We start from the raw sequence: 24173 nt of genomic DNA on the forward strand, positions 1-24173 counted from the left end.
AGCGGTGTCAGAGCTGGGGTAGGGGGTCGTCTCGGCTGGGCAAGGAGCCGCATAAGCAGAGATGCGGGGAGGGAAGCTGGAAGCGCGGATAGAAGACAGCTAGGAGGGTGTTAAGGAGAAACCCTCAGCGAGGGCCCGGGTGGTCCCTGTCCGGCGAGCGCGAGCCCGAGGGCCAGAGAGGGCGAGCCGCCTCTTCCGCGCCCGCCTCGCGCTCATTCGGTCGGTGCCCAATGGGGCCGCCCTCCCCGTGCCGGGCCCTGTTCCCGGCGCACCAGACACACGGCAGCGAGCGAAACAAAGAGCGCCGGCCCCGAGCGCGCAGCTCGTTATTCCCGGCGCAGCGGCGATGAATTGCTAATCACGTGCGCCTCCAGGGTGGGAGCAGGTTGGGGATCCCGACTGCGGGACGCGCCGCCCCGCGGAGCCCTCTCCAAAGGCCGCGCTTCCCAGGCTCCTCCCCCACCTGCTCGCCCGCAGAGCTCTCCGGGTGCTGGCGAAATCGCCCGGGGCACTCGCGGCGGCGGAGGCGGTGGAGCTGTGAGCGGGAGCGACGCGCCCTCGGGAGCCGGGCAGGGCTGTCAATAAACTCTGGTCGCCGCGGCAACGGCCCGCCGGGCGGGGTCTGCCCAGGAGCCGCCGCGCTCCCAGCCCTCGCGCCCGCCCCGGCTCTCTGCCCACTGTCCGCGAAGGTTTCACCGGGGAAAGAGAATGGGCCGGTCGCGACTCCTGCGGTGACGGGCGGAGGCCTTAGCCTATGGAAGGACGAGCCGTTCCAGGGCCGGCCAATCACACGCGGGCAATGGAGCCGGCAGGGCCCGCCCCCTCCCCGCATGGACCTGAATAACCTGACCCAAACCCGAGTTTAGCCTGGAACTACGACGCTCTCGGCCAATGAGGGCGTCGACTCCGGGCAGTGGGCGGGGCAAGTCTCCATGGCAGCTTTGGAAGGACAGCGACGGGAGCCATTAGCAGCCGTCGGCGGCGCTTGGCTGCGGCGCGGGCGGAGCGGGGTTTCGTAGGGGCACGGACGGGGGGGTGGCGGGGAGGGGCCTAGCGAGACTCGACCAATGGGAGCGGCGAGAGCGCCCAGCCACTGAGGAGCGGCGGCCGCTGCGACCAATGGGAGCTCCGGCTGGCGGCGGTGGGGCGGGCCCGGCGGCGCAGACGGGAGGCGCGGCGGCCGTGTCTGACGAGAGCTGGAGCAGGCAGTGGGAGGTGGTGGCGGCGGCGGCGCGGGTGCCTGAGGAGGAGGAGGCGGAGGAGGAGAAGCGGGTGAGGGGCGGCGCGGGGCCCGACCTCTGAGCCCCCTCTCGGCCCCCAACCCGCGCCGCCTTGGCTCCCGGTCGCCCCCACCCCCGACCGTCCCCCGCCCCGCCCGGCCCCTCCTCGTGTCCAGGCGCCCACGTCTCCCGGCCCTTTGGCGGGCCTCAGGCTGCTGCGGGCGTCCAGCCGCTTCCCTGTGCTTCCTCACCCAGGCCTCTCCCGCACTCCCGGGCCTGAGCGGACGGACCCCTTGGGTCGCCCTGCGACTCTCTCCACTCCCCTCCCTGGACCTCAAGCCCTTCCCCTACACTCTCACTGCCCGCCAGGCCCCTGTCTGCTTCCCTACTGCCGCCGCGGACCTCAGCCCCCGCTCCTGGACCCTCAATGCCTTCCCAGGTCCCTGCCTGGACCCCAGGCTCGCTCCTCCCTGACGGGCAGGACTTGCCCCTTCTCCACCTGTCCAAGCCCGGCTGTGGACCCCTAGGCCCCCATCCACCTCCTCGGGACCTGCCCTCGACCCCAGGGCTCCACTCTGGCCTTCGCGAGGTCGCCCCTGACGCCCAGGCCTCCCCGGCCCTCTCCCGGCCCCAGCGCCCCTCTGTGCAGTCTGTGTATTTCGTCTTTACCCACATGCCTCTCTGCAGCTTCCGCTCGGTCCCGCGCCCTCTCTCAGCGCCCCCTCCTTCTTCATCCCCAGCCTTCCTGTCTTTTCTAGAACCCCTTTCCCCAGCTCTAGCTGCTGATCCCTCTTCGGCTCCCCCTCCCCTGCAGTCCCCCGTGGACTCTCCCTGAAGCACCGCGGTCTGGATGGTCTGGATGCCCAGCCGGCCCTCCGCCGCCGTCAGGGTTAGGGGTCTTGTTTTGTTTCCTTTTGCTAATTCCCTTCTTTCTCCCCTTTTGATAGACCTTTCTACCTCTCAATATCATTTCCTTTTCTCTCCCCCCTTCCCCGCTTTGTCCTCTGAGCACCCCACCCCAGAATCCTTGGAGAGGGAGCAGGTGCTGGATCCCTCATCCGCTCTCCCTCCCCTCACCCCCCCCCCCCCCCCCCCCCCCGCCAGGCTGCCTGGGGCTTCACCCAGAGCCTCCTGATGATTCCCAGGGGCTTTTGGTTGGGGGGAGGACGGGGGAGCGGGAGGGAGGTGGAGGCTGAGGCCAACAAGCGTGGGGTTGGGTGAAGGAACAGTCTGTCCTAGAGGGTGGGAAGCCTCGGATTTTGCCTCAGTGAGGGCTGGAAGTGGAGATGGGTTCCCTGACTCCCACCTCCTGGCTGGCTAAGCCTTTAGGGTTATCCCTGACTGCCAATTAATCAGCCTTCCCTGGGTCAGTAGGGACTGTACGTGCGTGCGTGCGTGTGTGTGCGGTGCGAGGGGACATGAGGGAATCTGCGTGTGAGCGTGTGGGTTGTGTGTGCCCGGGGGACTGGTGTCTGTGCCCCAGAGCGTGAAGATACTCATGACGGTGACGGGCGTTCTTTCGGGGCTTCCCCGCTGTCAGAGTACTTGTTGCATCCCGTCCTCGCTGAGGGCCCTGCAAAGTCAGTCTTGCTTTACGCCCTGATTCATAGATGAGACTGGAGACCAAAAGGCTTGCCAAATCCTGTGCAGCTCAGAAGTGGGAGTCCCAGGGCGCTGCCCCTGCCCCTCCATTGCCCCCTCCACTCTGGGCCAGTGGCAGCATGGTCCGTGGGGCACCATGGGACCCGACAGAGTGACAGCCAGAGAGCTGTGTGAGAACGACGACCTTGCCACCAGCCTTGTCCTGGACCCCTACCTCGGCTTCCGTACCCATAAGATGAACGTCAGGTGAGGTGGCCTGGGACAGGGAGGACCCGGGGCCGGCCGGGACCCCTTCCCTTCCTCCACACCCCGGCAGCCCCGAGTGGGGGTGGGGGCGGGGCCGGGAAGTCCTGGAGGGAATAGGCCAAGGCCCTGGGACCCAGGCATGCCCTCTCCCCCAGCCCCGTGCCCCCGCTGCGGCGACAGCACCACCTGCGCTCAGCGCTGGAGGCCTTCCTGAGGCAGCGGGACCTGGAGGCTGCGTACCGGGCCCTGACGCTGGGAGGCTGGATGGCCCACTACTTCCAGAGCCGGGGCCCTCGGCAGGAGGCTGCCCTCAAGACCCACGTGAGGGCGCCCTTCCCTTCCCCCACCCTCAGCCCACGTGTCCTCCCTGTCACCTCGGCCTGTCCTGGGTCCTCCACCCTGCCAGGCGGAGCCTCTGGAGCCCCAGGCTCCAGGCCCCTCCGCGAAGCGGGCCCCCCCCCCCCCAGACTCCCTCACTTCCTAGCCGTTGGGCCCATCTGAGACGAGGCTCAGAGAATCCTAGGAGAGGAGAGTTGGAGGCCCTCGGAGGTGGAGCACAACCTCTTCGTTTGACAGATGAGGAAACTGAGAACCCCAAGAAGGGAAATGAGGCCCCCAAGACCACACAGCAAGTCAGTGGCAGAGCAGGCCTGGGACCCAGGAGAGAGAGGGCCGAGGACGACCCTGCCCCAGCTCCTCACCCCGCCCACCCCCTCACCTCCCCCAGATCTATCGCTACCTCCGAGCCTTTCTGCCTGAAAGCGGCTTTACCATCCTGCCCTGTACACGCTACTCCATGGAGACAAACGGAGCCAAGATCGTGTCTACCAGAGCTTGGTAAGAGGCCGGAGCTCACACAGCTGGGCCTTGGAGGCTGCTGGGAGAGGAGAGCTCTGCAGACGAGGAAGAAGCCTCTGGGGCTGAGGCCAGGCCCCGTCCCACAGACTCTCTTTGCCTACAGCAGCCCCGGTGGGAGATGAGAACCCCGTGGGACCCCAGGGGTTCAGGGACTGCTGGCGGTACCATTTGTGCCCAGGGGGGCAGGAGAGGCCGCTGCTGGGTAAGGGATAGGACAGTGAGCAAGATGGACCCTGCCAGCCACATACAGTGTAGCTAGAACACAGGTGGTCACTGGGTACACCCACAGGTCCTGGCCGCAGCTGCTCGGGGCTTCAGGAGCCATGAGGGAATTTTGAGTGTTCTTGGGAACTGGCCTAAGCAGAGGCCCACCAGAGGGTCTGCTGAAGCATGGCGGTGGGAGGAGGGGCGCTGGGTGACAGTCTGTGGGGCGTTACTAGCGCTCATGGGGAGTCCAGGCAGAAGGACCACTTGTGTGAGGCCCAAGGGCAGTTGGGGCTGAGGACGAGCCCAGGGCGAGCAGACAGCAGGAGGGCCTGTCTGGGTGCCATCCTGTGTCAGAGGATGCTGGATCCAGGAATCACCCCAGGGAGGTGAGTGGATTGGCGAAAGCCAGGAGGAGGACCATGGTGGCCAGCAGCGGCCTGCAGGAGCCCTGCTGAGACACTGGGCTGGTCGGAGGCCCTGCTCACAGACCCACGGCCTGGCCTCTTGACAGGAAGAAGAACGAGAAGCTGGAGCTGCTGGTGGGCTGCATCGCGGAGCTGCGGGAGGCGGATGAGGGGCTGCTGAGAGCTGGGGAGAATGACTTCAGCATCATGTACTCCACCCGGAAGCGGAGTGCGCAGCTGTGGCTGGGCCCGGCAGCCTTCATAAACCATGGTGGGGGTGGGGGAGGGGCGGGGTGGGGGGAGGGATGTGGGGGGACGACCCCCGCCCCGCCCAGCCCTCCACTCACCTGAGTTTCTTCTCTCCCCCGCCCTCCCCTCAATGATCTAGACTGCAAACCCAACTGCAAGGTGAGACTTGGGGAGGAGTGGGCATGGGGGAAATGAGGGTGCCCCGGGGAACGGCATGTGACTAGCCAGAAAGTGGCCACTACCCTGAGAGGGGGGGAGGGAGCTGTGGCCAGAGTCATGGCTGCGCCCCTTGGAGGGAGGAGCGTGGTGATGGGACACAGGAAGTGCCCCTGCACCTGGAGACCCCCCCCCCTCCCCGGCCTGGCCCCGCGGAGCAGGGAGGCTGCCCAGAAGTCCTGCCAGAGCCCGGCGCTGAAGGAAGACTAGGATTTTCCTCGGTGTTGGAGGAAAACTGAGGCGTGTCAGGGCATCCCAGACGGATACACCTCAGTGGAGGGCCCGGAGGTAGGCCCGGCACGGTGACTCTGGCCTTGTGTGCCACAGAGGAGCTCAAGTCATCACCGCGGATGCTCCTGCTGGGTGAATGAAGGGGCGGGGTTTTGGGATGGCCTGGCAGCCCCGGAGCCACAGGCTTGGCAGGCAGGAGAGGGACCAGAGGCTGGCGTGGGACCTGGCGTGTAACTGAGAGAGGGTGGCTCCAGCTAGAGTCCGGGGCAATAGAGGGGACGAGGACCGAAGACCCTGCTGTGCACGGAGGCTCCGGCCAGTTGGCCGGGGATCAGGAGGGTGGGTGAGTGGTGAGAGCCACCCCCAAGCACACACGAGGCTAGACTGCAGGGACGGAGGGGAGTCCCAGTCCTCCCTGACGGGGAGCAGGGGCCAGGAGCAGGAGGTGGAGGCAGGAGGTGGGAGGGGGGTCCGGGGCAGGAGGCAGGAGGGGGCTGGGCAGGCGGCTCTCACAGACCGCGCCTGCAAAGCAGACGGACACTGGGAAGGGAGACGGCCGAGACCGGCAGAGGTTGGGCCTGGCCGCTGGCGGGGGAGCGAGTTGTGGGTCTAGGGGGGTCTGGGGGCGGACGAGGAGTGCAGGAAGGAGCAGGCCGTGTGCCCTGCCGGGGGCCGGTTAGATCGTCATCCTACAGGGAGGACGAGGGCCACCAAATGGGCGGGAGGTCAGGGAGTGTGTGCAGAGGGCAGGCCCTGGAGGGGCGCCCCCGCCAGAGGACTCTGGGCTCCCAGCCCCTGCCACTCGCAGTCCCTGCCCCAGTCCAAGCCCTGGGAGTGTGCTTGGCTAGGAGGGGTGGAGGCCGGCAGCCGCCAGGACCAGCGCTGAGCAGCCAGGGCCCCCAGTTTGTGCCCGCAGACGGGAACGCAGCCTGCGTCAAAGTGCTCCGGGACATCGAGCCGGGGGACGAGGTCACCTGCTTCTATGGGGAGGGCTTCTTTGGTGAGAAGAACGAGCACTGTGAATGCTATACGTGTGAGAGGTGAGGTGCCCAGGAGGGGTCCTGGGGAGGAGGGCAGCGACCCGGATGTGCTTCCTCAGGGCCTGCTCCCTTCCTTCTCCCTCCCGCTGCCCCCAGGAAAGGCGAAGGAGCCTTCCGCCTGCGGCCCAGGGAGCTCCTGCCCCCGCGGCCCCTGGACAAGTATGAGCTCCGGGAGACCAAGCGGAGGCTGCAGCAGGGCCTGGAAGGCGGTGGTCGCCTGCTGGGCCCCAGGGCCTGTGCTCACCTCTCCGCGCTGCGCCGGGACCCGTTCCGTGGTGAGCGCCCCCCAGTCCCGCCCTTGTCTGCCCTGCCACCTCCGGCCCCCCTGCCCCCCAATCTGTGCTGCCAGCTCCTGCCCTCTGGCCCCTCCCCTTGTCTGTCCTGCCAGCTTCTGACCTCCGTCCCGCCCCCCTTGTCCTGCCACTTCCTGTCCTCACCCTTGGTGGTGGGGGGGACTTGCCAGAGCCCAGCTCACCTCCATTCTCCCCCCGCCTCCGGCCTCCACAGCAGCCTGCCAGCCCTGCTGTCCTCTGCCCTGCGGTGCTCGCCCGGAAGCCTCGCCCCTCTGGCTCCAGTGGCTGCCGCAGCCCCCACTCCGAGTGCGCCCCCGGAGGCGCCGACGCCCTCAGCAGCGGCGGGCCCCAGCGGCCCCCGTTCTGCGCGCTGCCCGCGTCTCCCTGCACCAGTGGGGCGGCTGTGGCCCCCGCTGCTGCCTGCGTGCAGAGGCCCTGGTGGCCCTGGGCCCAGCCCCCCGTGCCCACTGGGCCCCTCAGCAGGACTGGCACTGGGCCCGGCGCTATGGGCTGCCTTATGTGGTGCGTGTGGACCTGAGCCGGGTTGCTCCTGCCCCACCTGCCACCCCCGCCCCTGCCGGGACCCCAGGCCCTGCCCCCATCCCCAAGCAGGCCCTGGCCTTTGCCCCCTTCTCCCCACCCAAGCGCCTGAGGCTGGTGGTCAGCCATGGCTCCATTGACCTGGACGTCAACAGTGATGGGCCGTGACAGGCTGCGCAGGGAGGCCGCAGGCCAGGAGAGGAAGGAGTCCCTCCTCACGCCCCCTCCCCATGAGCCCCACGTTCTCGGGGACTCACCTCTAGAAGGAGCCGTTGGTTGGCCCTAGGCCCCAGCACAGTTCTGCCCTGGGCTGGGCTGGTTTGGGGACACCCAGGGGTCTGACCCCTGACCCTTTGTGACCGCTGCCCCCTGAGCCACCCCCACCCCAGCAGGGTACCGTGGCCGCTGCTGCCCCCCTACCCCAACTCCAGCCTCAGGACTTCGGGAGCTGTTCCCTTCCCCACCCACCTCCTTCGTGCCCAGGGAGCAAAGCCATAAGGGGTAGGGGCCGCCCCGTGGCATCTCCCCAGAAGCCCAGGCCTCAGGAGGCAATGGAGCTGACCCAGGGTGGCACTGCCTAGAGACAGCATGACAGAGGGGAGAGCAGTGGGCTTGCGCCTGGCTCCGCGACTGTCTGAGGCAGGGGGCTGTCTGGGACACGTCCTCACCAGCTGGGGGGGGTCTCAGGGAGGCCGGATGCGACCTCATCTTTCTCATGGTGCTATCCCTGGTGCTACTGGGGTGTGTGGGGGGGTCCCTCCCCTCTCCCACACCAGAATGGGGTATGTTGGGGGATTGGAAGCACTTGAACTTTTTATTTTATTAAAATCTTGTTATAAGCAGTGCCCTTTGTAGCTTTTCATTTTGATTGACGTTTCGAGGGAATGTTGTCAGCCAGCTAAGGCCCTCAGCCCTGCTGGGGAGACCGGGCCGGGGGGTGGGTGGGTGTGGGGAGGTGGCCAGGGCTCCTGGGGCCTATGAGTTCGGAAGGGTGAAGGGTCCACAGGCTGTCGCTGGGGATGGTCGCATCTCGGCCCAAAGCGCGCTTCTGAAGAGGGCCCCGTGTGAGAGAGGATGTGTGCCATCGTTCAGATAAGGGGACGGTCCGGCAAGCGAGGTGACGGTCCAGCGAGTGGAGGGACTCGCTGCCTCCCCCCACCCCCGGCACAGGGGGCCCGGCCACCCCTCTGAAGTCAGCTGCGCCCGCACCCTTGTCTGCGTGCTGTCGGCCCAGCTCGGGGGACCAGGGCAGTGGACCTGCTCAAGCTGCTCAGGACCCAGGTCAGTGGGGACCCTGCCACCCCCCTCATTCTCCCCTCCACCCCAGGCGATGCCCAAGAAATGCAAGAAATGAGGACAGTTCACCAGACCAGTGCGGCCTGAGGTCTTAGGTCTTCCCTGTGGGAGCGTTGGGTGGGGCTGGGGGCTGAGCGGCTGGAGGGGCGGGACCGGGCAGAGCTGTAACCTTTCTCCAGCTCCTTCCATCTGCAGAGCCCCCCCCCCTTCCTTTCAGGAGACAGTGAGCCCATCTGTCCCCACTGTGGCTCCTAGTGTCCCTGGTCGTTTCCTCCCTCCTGTTAACGATGAGGGAGAAGAGAACGCAGAGGGATGGCGACAGTAAAGAAGGGGCACTCCGCCCCAACTGGCGAGAAGGTGCCCTCACCGAGGCTTCTGGACAGGGCCCAGAACCGGGAGCCGCCTCTCAGATGGCCACGGGGTGGCAAGAACCTCCAGAAATTCTGCTGTAAATGTAGCAAGTGCATGTGTGCCTGTGGGTTCTTCTCAGGGAAGAGGGTTTGAAGCCTTCCTGTGATTCTCAAGAGTGTCTCGAACCCCAAAAGCAGAGATCAGAGGCCGAGCATTGGGGTCTCACCCTTGGCATGGCCTCCATCTTGAGCCAGCTAATGTCTGTGTTGTAGGCTGAGGAGCACCAGTTGTGACAAAGGTGTTTCCTGACCTTTCCCAATGACCCCCTGGGGCCAAGGCCACCCCTGCTGAGAGTCACCGGGCAACTCGGTGAGGATGGGGAGGGAAGACCTCCAGGGCAGGAACTGTGGCCCCTTTCATAGATGGCCTGCGGCATCCACCTTGCCGGCAGTTTCCACCCTGACCAGCCCCGCCCCCAGAAGGGCCCCCAGCCCAGCGCCACTGGGAACTGTGTGGAGCCCACGTTGTGGCCAGAGAAGTGTCATGAGCTGGAGGGCTTGGCATTAGGAGCTCCCTCTGGTGGCTCAGGCCCCAAGGGAGGGGCGCGGAAGGGCCTGCAGGCCTTGGGGCCCGCCCCATCTGACCCAGGCAGCCTGAGCGAGGGCAAAGGGAAGACCGGGCGGTGAAGAAGAGGAGGAGCTGCGAGAAACGGGGTAACCGCAGCTCCCAGGACGAGGGCTGTGCTCTGCCCCCTCCTCTCCCCAGCTCACTGTCCTTCCCTCCGGTGGCTGGGAGGGCAGCTGACCAGGTGCCCCCAGGCCGGTGCCCCAATCCTGGGCCCACGTGTCTCCTCAGGGGTGCTCTCCCACCCTGCCAGCGCCATGTGTGACCAGATGGCTCCAGCAGCTCCAGGCCACTGCTGGTGGGCCGGCCGGCCCGGAACCCCTTGGTCGAGGAGGGATCCAGGCGACCGGCCGCTGCCACCGACCTGTGTGGCCTGGGGCACCAGCATTGAACCGCCGCACTGATTCTGAGTTCCTCGAATCGCCCACACAGACCGAGCCTCCTGCACACGCACCCCGAGAACACTGGGCTGTGTAACCCCTAACAGCGGCATCCTCCCAGCAGCCCTGTGACCTACTCGTGTTATCACCGCATTGGGGTGAAAGACCCGGTGCAGAGGGCTTAGGGAGTCTGTCTGGGCCCATACCTGGGACTTGAACCAGTTCTTAAAGCTCCTCAGGCTCTGACAAAGGCAGACACCAGAGAGAGGAGACTGGAGCTGGGCCACCCGGCTTTCATGGTGGGGTGGGGAGGGAGAGGGAGAGTGGGCACCTCCGCTGAGCGGCTTGGTGATTCTGAGCCTCCGGAGGCACCTGAGCCTGTCTGCAGAGATGGAGGAAGGAGCAGGCTGAGGTCTGCAGAGACAGGAGGAGGAGAGATAGACTGAGGGCAAGGGGGAAGAGGGGAAGGAGGTGGCGAGAGCAGGGGTGCAGTTGGGAGGGGGGAGAACTAGTTGAGAGGCCTCAGTTTCCTCCAGCCGTGGAGGCTGCTGCGGGTCCGTGAGGCTGGCATGGGGTGCTTCCAAGGAGCAGCGCAACAGGTGTTCAGAGTTCGGGGCCTGGGAGTTTGCAGTGATGTTGGTACAGATCCTGCCTTGGGCTCCGGCACCCACAGGACCGCGGAGGCAGAGTGTAAAGAATGTTCCAGAATGGGGCTCCTGGGTGGATCAATCAAGTGTCTGCCTGGGGCTCAGGTCACAATCCTGGAATCTGTTTCTTCCTCTGACCCTCCCCCCTCTCACGCTTTCTCTCTCAAATAAATAGTCTTTTTTTTTTTTTAAAGAGTCTTCCAGAAGAGGGCCACATGGGTGGCTCAGTCAGTTAAGGGTCTAACTTGATTTTGGCTCAGGTCATGATCTCAGGGTGGTGAGATGAGCCCCATGTGGGGCTCTGCACTCAGCAGGGAGTCTGCTCTCTCTCCCTGCCCCCCCCCCCGCTCACACAAGCACGCATGCCCCCCTCCCAAAATAAATAAAATCTTTAAAATGTTCCAGAAGTGGTCAAGGAATGATGGTGGGGAGGATCCTGGGCCAAAGATGGAAAGGAGGAGGAAGGCTTGGAGTGCCTTCTGGGCAGCCAGCAAAGCACTCTAGGCACTGGTATCCTGGGGGAGGTCAAGGGGCTGGCTGGGGCTGCGTGGGTGTCAGGCCCTGTGGTCAGAGGCTACCTGGGTGATCTCACTGAGTGTCAGACACCCATCAGCCCCATTCGGTGACTCAGAGCTGCCTTGCCTGTGTCCCTTGATCCGGCAGCACAGCCACTAGAGCGGGACAGCCCTTCCTGTAGCTCTCAGCACACCCTGCACTCTCATGTGCCCTCCTGCCTCTCAGGCTGTGGTTGGAGCAAGGGAGTCCTGGGGCAAGGTATCTGGGTGCGGCAGTCCCAGCAGAAGAGACGCCAGGGGTGTGCCCTGGGTGGGGTGATGAGGGCAGTGTAGAGGGTATGCGAGGGTGGGAGAAGTCAGCGAGGGGGATGGGAGGAGTGGGGGTGGAGGGAGATGGCAGGATTGAGCCAGTCCTCCCCAGAGTCCCCTCAGCCCCTCCCATCAACCCACCTCCTGGTAACGGGACTCGGCACCATCTGGGTTTAGAGCTGGGGAAACTGAGGTGCACACAGGTCAAGAGGCTTGTTCAGGTGTTATGATTAGTAATAGCCACCTTTGAACCCCAGGATTGAACAGGCCTCTTGAGACTACTTTTTTTTTTTCCATTTTATTTATTTTTTTCAGCGTAACAGTATTCATTGTTTTTGCACAACACCCAGTGCTCCATGCAAAACGTGCCCTCTCTATTACCCACCACCTGTTCCCCCTACTCCCACCCCTGACCCTTCAAAACCCTCAGGCTCTTGAGACTACTTTAGGCAGAGTGTGGGTCCAGGCTGTTCAAGGAAGTGTACAGCTTCAGGGAGGAACAGTGGGATCCAGTCCTCCCCCTGCCCAGGACTCAGGCCAGGCTAGAATCCCAGGGCTCTGTGCTTGTGAAGGGTGACTCCTCAGCCTTGGGGGGGGGGGGGGGCGGGACAGCAGGGGGGCGGGGGTTAGACAGGTGACATTTCAAGGGGCATTTGGAATCAGTTCTGCCACCTCTGAGGCTGGCTGAAGGCAGACCCAGTACCTGGATGGGGCAGGAGCAAAGCATTATCCAGACGGGAGCCCGGAGCATCCTGCAGAAGCATCCTGGAGAAGGTGGCGTGACAGCTGTCTCTGGAGAAGGGCGGAGGAGGAGACCGCGCTTGCCTGGGAGCAGTGCTGAAAGGACGGGCCAGGCCTGCAGAAGACTGCTGGGAGGGGCTCCGGCATGAGGATGGGGTGTACTTGGGGGGAATGGGAGTCAGACGGGGGCGGGGCGGTGACGGAGAGTGGTAAGTAGCTGGGAAAGGGTCTAGAGCCGCAGAGGGAGTCGGGGTCAGCGCTGGGGGCACACAGTCAACCCTCCAGAACTTGGGAAGGCAAGTCCCAAAGGAGTCTGGGGAGGTAAGAGGGAAGGAGGATCCTGAGGGAGGAGATGGAGGGCGGACCAGGTGTGGGGGTGGAGAGCCAGCACTCTGGGGGGCAAGTGCGGTCCCCCACAGAAGCCCTGGCCGGCGGCTGCTGGCTGCTGGCAGCACTGGAGCGGGCGCGGGAGGGGCTGGGCTGCACCGCACTCCGGAGACCCCACGATCCTCCTTCCCCCTGCCCCCTCTCCCATGAGCACCAGGAGTGCTCGCTGCAAGGCCCTGACGCAGGAAGGACTTCTCCAGCCCCGCGCCACATACTAAGAAGAAGTATCAGCAGCAACAGAGCTTTATTGGTGGTTCAGAGACTGGGGAGTGTACAGCCGGGGCCGGGGCTCCGGGAGACGCCAGGACGCGGGGTCAGTGCGCTGAGCGTTCGGAGGAGCGGCACTCAGGCCGTCAGATTTTGCCGGCGAAGGTCCCGTCCTGGATCTGCTCGGTCCAGCGCCGCACCTGGGAAGGGGCGGGCGGGGGTGAGGGGACGAGGCCGAGGGCGCCGGCTCAGCTCCACGGAACCCAGCACCCCAGGCCGGCCGCCGGCGCCCCCTCGGCCTGCTCACCCAGCTCATGGGGCACAGCGAGTGGAACACGCGGAAGTAATACTCGCAGGGCTGCGCGCTCTTCCCGCGGCTGTTCATTCTCTTGACACAGCGGTGGTAGTCTGCAGGGTGGGGCCGGGCGGGCCCGCGGGGTGGCTCTGCGGACCCTCACCCGCCCTCCCGGCCTAGCCCCGCCCCTCACCCCGCCCCCAGCGATGGCCCCACCCCCTCCGTGGCCTCGCCCTTCACGACTCTATCCCGCCTCTCCACTCCAAGACCCCGGCCCTGGCCAGACGCTTGCGATATATCTCTGCATCTCTGTCTCTCTCTCTCTCTCTATTTCCCTCCCTCCCTGCCTCGCCCCAACCTCACCAGACTAAGCTCCTCCCCCTCCCGGGAAGACCCCGCCTAGCCCTCCCTTGCCCCGCTTCCGGACTTGGTCCCATCCCCTCCAGGCCGCTCCACGGCCGGACCCCGGCCCACCGTGGTTGGCCCACCCGCTCCAGACCAGGCCCCGCCCACTCCCGGACAGGCCCCGCCCCAGTACAGTCGGCCCACCCCCTCCAGGACTCGGTCCTCGCCACTCCACACCAGGCCCCGCCCCTGCGGACGGTGGTCCCCTCCCCTTCCATCCCAACGGTCTCCGCCGCCAAGTCGGGTCCCCGATCCTCTCCCCATCTTCAGGTGGGGCGCGCCCCTTCCTGCCTCCCCTCTCTTACCCCCTGCCCCTAACCTGGCCCGCAAGGTCTCACCCAGGAAGTTCTGGTAGCAGTTTCGGGTCTGGTTCTGGTTGGGGAAGCGCGGGTCGAAGGCCGGTGTCGACCATTTCCCCTTGGGGGGCTTCTGAGAATCGACATCCAACATCCACGGAGGCGGCAGCTCCTGCGTGGGAAGGGGGCTCCGTGGCGCTCGGGGGCGCCCCTCGTTCCGACCCACACCCCGCTGCTGGCCCCCGCCCAAAGGCCAGCCCCTGAGCCCACCCGCCCTGCCCTCACCAGAGTGATGTCAGCGTGTCACCGGGTCAGCTGTGGTGTGGGACCGTCGCGGGGGTGCCCGTCGCTTCTGAGTCTCCCAGGTCCAGCTCACGAGAAACCCGACCCCCAGCAGGATTGGCTGGGACCCCTGGACCCCAGCCAATGGGAGCCGCTGCGCTGCAGGGGATGTTCTAGGACATGGGGTGGGGTGGACCTCCCTTCCGCCTCCTGCCCCCATGCCCACCAAGCTCTTGGGGGTCCCCCGCGCACACACAGGCACCCAGGCACGACTTTTGCTGAGTCTCAGACTCAGGCTTTTAATCTCTGCGAAGCTGGGCCACCCCGCGGGCTCTCCCCCGTCCCGCTCCCCGCCCCCCAATATATAAAGGTATAGATAGCTCTGGTCTCTGCCGGAGAGGGAGCATCCCCCCGCCCGGCCTTTTCAGCACCCTGCTTCTTACGGTAGAGGTGCACAGCACCCTGGAGGCCTGTGGGGAAGAGGAAAGAGCCAGGGTGGGGTCTGAGCTCCCGGACTCCGGTGCCAGGACTTGAGTCCGTCTGCAGGGTCTTGGGCTACCTGGCCAGGCTGGGCTCCTTTGGACACTTTGGCTACTGAGATCGAATCCCCGGAATCCCGCTATTGAGGGCTCTCGGAACTGAGCATGCTGGAGAGAGAGAGAAAGCCAAAGGAGGATTTGGGGGCCACAGTTTACTGAGTGCTCAGTAAACCCGTCCCAAACGGAGCGTGAGATGGAACGGGGTCCCCACTGCGTCTTCCTGTCCCCGACAGACCTCGCAGGTTCCTCTCCCTCCTGCCTAGTCACTACCAAGCCCAGCTGTGCACCCTTCACCCCACATCCAACCGCACTCAGGTCGCTCTCCTCTCAAGAATAGCTCTTGTGGGGCACCTGGGTGGCTCAGTGGGTTAAGCCTCTGCCTTCAGCTCAGGTCATGATCTCAGGGTCCTGGGATCGAGCCCCACATCCGGCTCTCTGCTCAGTGGGGAGCCTGCTTCCTCCTCTCTCTCTGTCTGCCTCTCTGCTTACTCGTGATCTCTCTCTGTCAAATAAGTAAATCTTTAAAAAAAAAAAAAAAGAATAGCTCTTGTGCCCACTTCCTACTCCTGCTGCCTCGCCACGTCCCTCCTCCCCTTGCAGCAAGCGACTTGCAGAAAGCTGGTCTACTCCTCCCCCCGGAATGTCCTCTTTGCCAACGCACAGAGGCAGGTACGTAGGGATATAGTGGGGGAAACACCCATCACATAAAATTTACCATTGCAATCATTTTAAAGTGTACAGTTCAGCGGCGTTCGTTGTATTTGCCACGTGGTGGGACCACAACCTCTGAGCTCCAGAACGTTTCATCAGCCCACAAGGAGACCCTGTTCCCCATGCACCATCCCTCCGCATCCCAGCTCCTGGCAACCACCAGTCGGCTAGGATTTGTCTGCCCCATGATGGTCATACAAAGGACATCATCTGCGACGGGGACCCTTGCATCTGGCTCCTTTCAGCCAGCATCACATTCTCAAGGATCCCGACAGGTGACCTCCTGCTCTCTGTGCCTCCTCAGGCCTGCCCCATTCAGCTCGCTACCGCCACGTAACAAATAATCGAATCCTTGCTGATAAATCCAGAGGCCCCGTCTCAGTCCCACCTTCCCCCATCTAGATGCGGCATTAGACACAACTGCTCTCTTCCCATGGTGGCCAAGATGCCTGTGTCTCACCATTCTGCACACCACTACTGTGGTCTCCCCTCTTCTCAACACTCTGTCTACACTCGCTGGCCAGAGACCTCCCCTAGTCTCCTAGCTTGCAGTAGCCATCCACGAGCCAATGATTTCCCAAGTCACCCCTGACTCACGCATCCGGCTACCTAAGCTACATCTTCACCAGACATCTTGGAATTCAGATGTCCAAAACGGAATTCCTGATGCTCTACCTGCCACCCATTTCATTCACAGCTTCTCTGACTGCTGCCAATGGCCACAGCATTTCCCCAGTGTCCCAGACCCCAAACCTTACACTTCCCCTGGATGCCACATGGACACAATCTGTTGGCTCAGCCATTAGAGCATCTCTAGAACCCTGTCTCCCCTCAACACCTCCAACACCTCCCCTCGTGTCCAGTCCACATCATCTCATGCCTGGATCACTGCAACTGCCTCTTGCCAACTCTCCCAGCTTAAATCCTTGCCTGCTTCTTACCTTCTCGATGCTTGGGCCAGAGAGAGCCCTTTCTAACACCCATGAATCCCAACTATTTAGCTCAATCCACCTGCCCCCAGCTCACTCATCAGCATCAAAGCCTAAGTTCTTAAAACGCCCGGCAAGGTCTCCTGTGATCGCCACCACATCCCTGACTCTTCTGATGGCATTCTTCTCTCTGGGGCTCCTGGAACTCACTCTTGGTCAACATATTGCACCCTCATAATTTCCCATATGTGTGCACAGAACCCTCCCTCTTCTCCTCCAAGTCTTTCACAAGTGACCTCAACTCCCTGAGGCCCTCCTGGATCCACCAGTCCCATTCTGGAGGCTGCCTACCTTCATGCCTAGTCCCCCCTCCCGAACTGTCTCCCCATGGAGCTGAAGCTTATATCATACAATATAATTGCCTTCGTTTTTATTGTCAGGATTCCTAACTTCATCACCACTGATAGTTTGTGTGGATCATTCTCCGCTGGGGATGGGGCTGGTGGAAGAGCCTGTGCACTGCAGGAGGTTAAACAGCATCTCTGGGCCCTACACACAAGATGGCAAGGGCATATACTCCCCCAAATTGCTCAGTGCTGGATTCCCAGTGCTTAGAACAATGCCTAGCACAAAGTCAACACTCACTAAATACCAAGTCCATGAATAAAAGCGAGAAAAGAGGGTGTGATCCTCCACCTGGCAGAGAATGGGGTTGACGGAATATATCAGTCATCACCCCAAGTACCTGGCTGAAGGGCTGAAGACATCCTGTTCCTCTTCCTTATCCCCGCTGGCAACCAGGTCTGTCCCACTCTCAACTTCCAAGGGCGAGGGTGAGACACCCGCTGAGGACAGCCCCGTCGTGGCCACAGGGCTGAGGTCTGACATCTCCTTGGGCTTGCGAGGCTCTTGAGATATGCTGCTGAGTGGTGGGGACCCCCCAGCTCCCACTTCTGACACGGGAGTCAGTGAGGTTGGTGACCAGGTTGTATCCTCCCCCTCCGATGCAGGCAGAGGGGTGGGAGACAAGGAGACATTGTCCATCTTCTGGCTGCTGGACACACTGCCCATCTCCTGCTCGGGGAGGTAGGGCACCTCAGAAGGCCCTGTGGTATGCTGGGACAGCTCCTCCACATTTGCTTTCTTCTCCACCCACTGATGCCTGCTCCTCTCTGCCCACCGATGTATTTTCCCCTTCACCCAGGTGCCCACTGGGGACTGCTCCCTACCCCCCACTGTGATCCCCTCCATCGAGGGTGCCCAGGAGCCCACCGGGGACTGCTCCCTAACTGCCAGTGGTTTCCTCTCTGGCGAAGGCACCCAGGAACCCACCGGGGACTGCTCCCTACCCCCCACTGAGGTCCCCTCCATCGAGGGCACCCAGGAGCCCACCGGGGACTGCTCCCTAACTGCCACTGGTTTCCTCTCTGGTGAAGGCACCCAAGAGCCCACCGGGGACTGCTCCCTACCCCCCACTGAGGTCCCCTCCATCGAGGGCGCCCAGGAGCCCACTGGGGACTGCTCCCTAACTGCCACTGGTTTCCTCTCTGGCGAAGGCACCCAGGAACCCACTGGGGACTGCTCCCTACCCCCCACTGAGGTCCCCTCCATCGAGGGCACCCAGGAGCCCACCGGGGGCTGCTCCCTAACTGCCACTGGTTTCCTCTCTGGCGAGGGCACCCAGGAGCCCACCAGGGACTGCTCCCTACCCCTCACTGAGGGCCCCTCTGTCGAGGGTGCCCAGGAGCTCAATGGGGACTGATCCTTAAACCCCGCCAGGGTCCCCTCCATCGAAGGCGCCCAGGAGCCCACTGGGGACTGCTCCCTAACCACCACTGGTTTCCTCTCTGGCGAGGGCACCCAGGAACCCACCGGGGACTGCTCCCTACCCCTCACTGAGGGTCCCTCTGTCGAGGGTGCCCAGGAGCCCACCGGGGGCTGCTCCCTAAACCCCGCTAGGGTCCCCTCCATCGAAGGCACACAGGAGCCCACCGGGGACTGCTCCCTAACCGCCACTGGTTTCCTCTCTGGCGAGGGCACCCAGGAACCCACTGGGGACTGCTCCCTACCCCCCACTGAGGGCCCCTCTGTTGAGGGCGCCCAGGAGCTCAATGGGGATTGCTCCCTAAATCCCGCCAGGGTCCCCTCCATCGAAGGCGCCCAGGAGCTCACTGGGGACTGCTCCATAACTGCCACTGGTTTCCTCTCTGGCGAGGGCACCCAAGAGCCCACCGGGAACTGCTCCCTACCCCCCACTGAGGGCCCCTCTGTTGAGGGCGCCCAGGAGCTCAATGGGGACTGCTCCCTAAATCCCGCCAGGGTCCCCTCCATCGAAGGCGCCCAGGAGCCCACTGGGGACTGCTCCCTAACCACCACTGGTTTCCTCTCTGGCGAGGGCAACCAAGAGCCCAACTGCTCCCTAACCACCGCCGGTTTCCTCTCTGGCGAGGGCACCCAGGAACCCAATGGGGACTGCTTCTTAGCTGTCCCTGGTTTCCTCTCTGGCAAGGGTGCAGAACAGGGACTAAAGGGCCCTGCGCCCTCTGCTGACATGGATGCCTGGGGAGCCGAGAGCCAGGAGGGCAGGCCAACTGCAGCTTGTCTCCTGGGGGGCTCCTTGCAGTTGGCCATGATCATCATCTTGGCGAGGGTGAGGCCTTCTACCGAGAAGGGCCTGCTCTGCTCCTCTGGGCCTCCCTCGATGGCCAGTTCCTGGGTCTTGAGCCACCTCTGCTGCTCTCCCCTCTCTGTGGATTTGAAGCCAGGCATGTCCAGGGATATCTTCTCCTTCTTTCTGTGGACCTTGTCCTCCAGCATGCCCCGGCCCTTCAGGCCATCCAGCGTGATCTCCCGGGCTTTGCTGATCACGACTTCCTCTGACCGCTTCTTCGTGGTGGTGAAAGGCAGCTCCATGGATGTCTTCTGGGTCCTCATCTCCAGCATGTCCATCTCCTGGGTGCCCACGAACAACATGGGCTGGGGTGCCCCTTCCTGCTTCCTTCTCTCAGTCGCATCCCTTCTAGGACCTCTCTCGGGCCTCAGGCCAAAATCGGCCTTCTCTGGGGTCATCTTGTACCGACTAGGTGTGGTCACAACCTTCTGGGATGGGGTAGGGATGAACAAAGATTTCTTCCTTTGGAGAGTGGGGGACACGGCCTTTGGGGGAAGAGCCAGGGTGGGTGGGGACTTCTGAGACAGGAAAGGTACCGCTGGCGGCTTCTGAGGACTAGCCAATATGGGTGGGGGCTTCCGAGACGGGACAGGTATGGCTTGGGCCTTCCGAGAAACAGCCAAGGCAGCTGGGGATTTCCGTGATGGGCGGTGAGCTGGTGGGGCCTTCGGGGAGGTGGTCGCTATAGGTGTCGCCTTCCGAGACGGGCCCCGTGCTGCTGGGAGCTTCTGAGGGGCACCAGGCGCAGTGGGGACCCTCCGGGATGGGCCAGGGGCAGCCGAGGTCTTCTGCGACGGGGCGCGCACTGCCGAGACCTTCTTGGACTGGTCGAGGATGAATGGAACCTTCGAAGAGGCGGCCCGGGTCGATGGGGACTTCTGGGAGCGCGATGGCCGCGGCCTCTGCCCAGCCTTTCCCTTGTGCTTCCGGCCCGCGGGCAAAGCGTGAGGGAAGTAGAAGGCTGGAGGGCCAGGGGCGGGGCTGAAGGAGGAAGAAGACAAGGTGCTGGTATCCGGGTCCATCAGGTCTTCAACATCCTGCTGCCACAGGTAGGCGTCCAAGCAGTCATAGGAGCCCACCAGGGAATGCTCCTGGCTGTCCTCCGAGATGCACCGGATAGGGGTCTCCACTAAGCCTCCGAGGATCGTGCCCACCTCTGAGTCAGATGAGTACCCCTGGAGACGGGCCGAGAAAGGGGAAGGATAATCAGGACCAGGGAAAGCTTGAGACCCAGGACCCAGGAGACCAGAGCCTCGGCCCCTCCTCCTCCCTCAGACCCAGGAGTCCAGACCACAGCTCCCTCCTCCCTCAGACCCAGGTATCCAGGCCCCCAGCCTCCTCCTCCCTCAGACCCAGGATTCCAGACCCTAGCCTCCTCCTCCCTCAGAGCTGGGAGTCCAGACCCCCCAGCCTCCTCCCTCAGATCCTGGAGTCCAGACCCCCAGCCCCTCCTCCCTCAGACCAAGAGTTGGGCCCCCAGTATATAGCTGCCTTGGAAGAGGACTGTGTGTGGTTGATGGTGTTGGAAATGATGCTGAAGATGGTACGGATGGTGATGCTGGGCTTCTCTGGGTGGAAAGAAAGTAGTCTGAGCTTTCAGCGGAAGGGCCAGAACTTTGGGGATCCACACATGTGGGGGGTGTGCTCACCAGAAACCTGGGTTTTCGTCTGAGATGTGTCCAAGTGGAGTTTTGGTTGGGACCTGTAGGACCACATAGCGTGACTGATGGCATCTGCACCGGGTCCTCAGCCTTCCCCTGCCTCCTCCCAGAAGCCAGACCCCCAGCCTACTTTTCTGTGGATTTCTTCTTAGCTTGAGCATGCTCCGCATGCGACCAGATGAGAGGCACAGAATCGCCCGCGGCCTGAGACTTGAATCTGCGCTTGAGGGTCTGACAGTGGGAAGAGGGATGGGGGGCAGTGAGGGAGCCCAGTGCCCCCGCCCCATCCCTCCATGGCCAAGCCTGCCCAGCATGCTCACCTTGGTCTTCTTCTGTCTCTGAGATGCCATCAGCTTGTAAGGAAATGTGGGCTTGACAATCATGACTGCAGAGGAGGGGGTGCTTTGAGTCAGGGTCCCAGATAGGGAGGACACAGGGAAACGCGTGGGGGGCTTGGCCAGGGAAGAAGGGGAAGGTCAGACCACGCCTGGTGCAGAAGACGCTGAGAAGCAGGGGAGAGCCTGATGGACACTGAGCCTGCTCACCTGAACGTTTGGACTGGGGCTGGGCCTGCAGACAAGAATGGGGACAGTGAGGAGGGGTGGCCTCCTCCTGGTTTCCACATCTCCGTTACCTACCCAGCCCAGGACTGCAGGACCCCAGCCCATCCCTCTCCTAGGACTCAGGGATCCTGTCCTCTGCTCCTGCAAACCCTGGAATCTAGGCCCCCAGCCTCCTCCTCCCTAAACCAGGAGTCCATCTCCCAGCCCCTCCTCCCTCAGACCCAGGAGTCCAGGCCCCCAGCCCCTCCTCCCTCAGACCCAGGAGTCTAGATCCCAGCCCCTCCTCCCTCAGACCCAGGAATCCAGATCCCAGCCCTTCCTCCCTCAGACCCAGGAGTGCAGCTCCCAGGCCCTCCTCTGTCATCCAGGCCCCCGGCCTCATTTCTTGGGGTTCTGGGTTGCAAGCTGTTCGACCTGGTTCTGAGATCTGGAACCACGGCTGAACTAGGGTGGGGGGCAGTGCCCACCTGGAGGCGCCAGGTGGAGGCAGGTGGTGCCACATGGACCAGGCCCATGGTGGGTGTGCTCAGGGTCCTGGGGGCCCAGGTTGTGGCCGGCTTGTGGAGCAGGTTGATGAGACGGATCCAGCGGTCAAACAGGAAGCCAAGCTCATTATCAGGGGCATCCAGCTCCAGGTAGTAGTAGCGGCCTGTGACCAGGCGTAGCTTCAGGCGCCAGGCAGACAGGTCGTGCACGTAGAGGTGGGCCAGGTCCAGCGGGAGCATCCTGGGGCGGGGGAGCAGGAGATGCTGATGACAGAGCAGGAGATGGGACAGAGCAGGGGCAGATGGGAGGACGGAGGCACCCGATGAGGACCAGGTGGGAGCACTGCCTGGGGCCTCTGGGGGGGGCGGAGGCACCTGGTGAGGACGAGGTTGGAGCACTCCCTGCCCTCTCCAGGCTGAGCGATCAGCAAGATGTCTGGCAGTACCAGGCCTGGCAGGGAGGCAGCCACACCCATGGTCAGACGGTTGGCTCTGTGGTGCACGTACACGGGGGCCCCTCGATTGGTCACCTGGGGGGCCAGGGAAAGGGGCTGGAACCACTCCTTTCTCCAGTGGTTCCTCCCGCACCCCCCCCCAGGCCCAAGCCCCTGGCCACCGCAGCCCCGCCCCCACCCCTGCCTCATGCCTGCCTGGGTTCAAATCCCCCAGCCCGGGGGGCGTTCTAATCCCCTCCTGCCCCTCTCCGCCCCCAGGGTGCAGGAAGCTGGGGACCTGGACAAAGTTACTCTCGAACATGGGCAGCGGGCGGAGGGGCAGGTACTCGCCCTTCTGGAGGGTCTTCTGCAACTCGCCCAGAGTGGGGACCCATTTTGAGGGTCCCTGGAGTGGCTGCATGCGCTTGATGTTCCGAAACCGGTTCATGGCAGCGGGAGAAAAGGTGGGTCACCACAGATACAAGGTCAGGGAGCCAGGCACCTGGGCACATGGCCAGCCCAGTGTACCCCAGCCCGCCCGTCCTGGCCCTTGGGGCTTCACAGGTGCGGGAGCTCAGCGGTTCCAGAAGGTGGAGCTTCCCCAGGGCTTGGCCATGGCCCTGCAGAGGGGGGGTGGTCAGCCCTGGCCTGGGGGAGGAGCCTTCCGGTGGAGGGGCTTTGTGACCTCATCAGACACCTAAGTGTAGGACTCTTGCTGGGAACTCTCTGGGGGGCACGGATGGGTTCCTGTCTCCAGGATGTGGCCTAGGGCCTGTGACTCAGAAGCCCCCAGTCCAGACCCAAACTAGTGAAAACACAAGACCCTTGTGGGGGGCCCCGGAGCCTGAGGGTGGGGGGAGAGCTCTCTTGGATATTGTAAGTGGATAATTAACTAAAGAGTTTCTGACTCTTAAGAAGGGAGGCCCGAGTACAGCCCCAACTCACCACTGACCTTTCTCTAGACCTTGAGTCAGACTCGTACCCACCCTGGGCCTCGGTTTCCCCATTTGTAACCGACTTGTGTCTGTGTGGGTTATAAAGAAACGGAGGGACGTGCGCTTTGGAAGGAGCCAGACCTCTGGCAGGATCATGGTTGTCTTTAGCTATGTGACCTTGAACAACAGCCAAACACCCCCTCCAGCCTCACCTTCCCTCATCGGTAAAGTGGGTCATGATGCCTCACTCAGGGGATGGTGTAAGTAAAACCCCACACGTAAGGCACAGCCCAGAGCGGGCACTCCGTGAGCCGTGATTCCCGACTCCTTCTGAGGGCTTATTTTGGGGGGAAGGTTTTGGCTGGTATTCTTTCACTCTAAGAAGTGTTTATTTCTTTCTTTTTAATATGTCATACAAAAGACATGGTCATTATGGAAATTCTGGACAATACAGACAGGCACAAATGAAAACGAGTCACTCAGAATGCCAGTCCACCTTCCACCCTGAGGGGACCATGGTCAAAATTTGGGTGTATTTTCTTCTAGGATTTTTTATTCTAATTATTATTATTTTAAAGGTTTTATTTATTTGAGAGAGAGAGAGTGAGCACGACAGCAGGGTGCTCCCACTGAGCAGGGAGCCCGATGCAGGGCCTGGATCCTGGGACTTTGGGATCACGACCAGAGCTGAAGGCAGATGCTTAATCGGGTAAGCCACCCAGGCACCTCTATTATTATTATTTTTAAAGTAAGGTGTATGCCCAGTGTATGGTTGGAACTCACAACCCCGAGATCGAGAGTCACACGCTCTACTGAGTCAGCAGGTTCTAGGACTTTTAAAAGCATCTGTATATCCATCCATTTACCCATCCACCCATCCAAACACAAAATGCAAATCACGCGTGGTTAGTAGCCTGCTTTCTCTGGTCTTAAAGCGGCCCCCGGAGCATCCCCACGGCATGGCTGACGGCATCCCATCAGACAGATGGGTGTAATTTGTTAAATCATCCCTCACTGTTGGATATCTAGGTGGTTTCTGCTTTGCTGTTGTGAACATCGCCATAACGAACGACGTCAAACTTGCAGCTTTGTCACATACAAGTATTGTAGGGCACAGGACGGCCTTCTGGAACCTCCCATTAAAGATTCATTGAGTGCCTACAAAGTGCAGTCTCGGACCCTGTCCCTCAGCACTCAGGGTCCCTGGGGACCAACAATCTCCCTTCTGCTCTCCTGCCCACTGAGGGTCCGTGCCTCCCTCTACTCCAGGGACCCCAGCGTCCAGCCCCCAACCCTCAGCCCTCAGAGAAATCACCTCTAAGTGGATGTGTATGACAAATTTAATTCCCCCTTCTCCATCTTACAAAGGTTTCTCACATATTTGTACAAAAACCCAGGCCTCCT

At 62.7% G+C, this 24173-nt stretch overlaps 3 protein-coding genes across 6 annotated transcripts; 1 reads left to right on the forward strand and 2 right to left on the reverse strand.

Moving 5' to 3' along the window:
- Window positions 1-1147: 1147 nt before the first annotated feature.
- Window positions 1148-7943, forward strand: KMT5C (lysine methyltransferase 5C). Of its 3 annotated transcripts, none has more exons than XM_045987100.1 (9): window positions 1148-1272; window positions 2831-3068; window positions 3224-3389; window positions 3796-3905; window positions 4645-4808; window positions 4926-4945; window positions 6137-6273; window positions 6370-6548; window positions 6784-7943. In XM_045987100.1, exons 2-9 carry the CDS (start codon window positions 2959-2961, stop codon window positions 7272-7274), a joined length of 1377 nt encoding a protein of 458 aa, XP_045843056.1. In that variant the 5' UTR covers window positions 1148-1272; window positions 2831-2958; the 3' UTR covers window positions 7275-7943. The 3 variants fall into 3 exon arrangements, with proteins under 3 accessions (XP_045843056.1, XP_045843054.1, XP_045843055.1); XM_045987098.1 differs by having other exon boundaries at window positions 1151-1272; window positions 6781-7943; XM_045987099.1 differs by lacking the exon at window positions 1148-1272 and adding an exon at window positions 1973-2109 and having other exon boundaries at window positions 6781-7943.
- A 3747-nt stretch (window positions 7944-11690) lies between these two features.
- LOC123930816 (cytochrome c oxidase subunit 6B2) lies at window positions 11691-14835 on the reverse strand. 2 transcript variants are annotated; one of them, XM_045987165.1, is made up of 4 exons: window positions 13602-14835; window positions 12871-12971; window positions 11932-12763; window positions 11691-11814 (listed from the first exon to the last, which is right to left on the reverse strand). In XM_045987165.1, the coding sequence occupies exons 1-3, from the start codon at window positions 13711-13713 to the stop codon at window positions 12710-12712; spliced, it is 267 nt and encodes an 88-aa protein (XP_045843121.1). In that variant the 5' UTR covers window positions 13714-14835; the 3' UTR covers window positions 11691-11814; window positions 11932-12709. The 2 variants fall into 2 exon arrangements, 1 of the variants encoding a protein (XP_045843121.1); XR_006816144.1 differs by lacking the exon at window positions 11691-11814 and having other exon boundaries at window positions 11937-12763; window positions 12871-13731; window positions 13845-14835.
- Window positions 14836-16752: 1917 nt separating this feature from the next.
- On the reverse strand, window positions 16753-22282 carry GARIN5B (golgi associated RAB2 interactor family member 5B). The gene is made up of 10 exons (XM_045986816.1): window positions 22133-22282; window positions 21776-21930; window positions 21383-21641; window positions 20898-20922; window positions 20673-20737; window positions 20483-20583; window positions 20341-20393; window positions 20183-20259; window positions 18445-19866; window positions 16753-17094 (listed from the first exon to the last, which is right to left on the reverse strand). Exons 1-10 carry the CDS (start codon window positions 22280-22282, stop codon window positions 16753-16755), a joined length of 2649 nt encoding a protein of 882 aa, XP_045842772.1.
- Window positions 22283-24173: the final 1891 nt, after the last annotated feature.

The sequence above is a fragment of the Meles meles genome, chromosome 19, assembly GCF_922984935.1.
Source record: "Meles meles chromosome 19, mMelMel3.1 paternal haplotype, whole genome shotgun sequence".
NCBI classification, from domain to species: Eukaryota; Metazoa; Chordata; class Mammalia; order Carnivora; family Mustelidae; genus Meles; species Meles meles.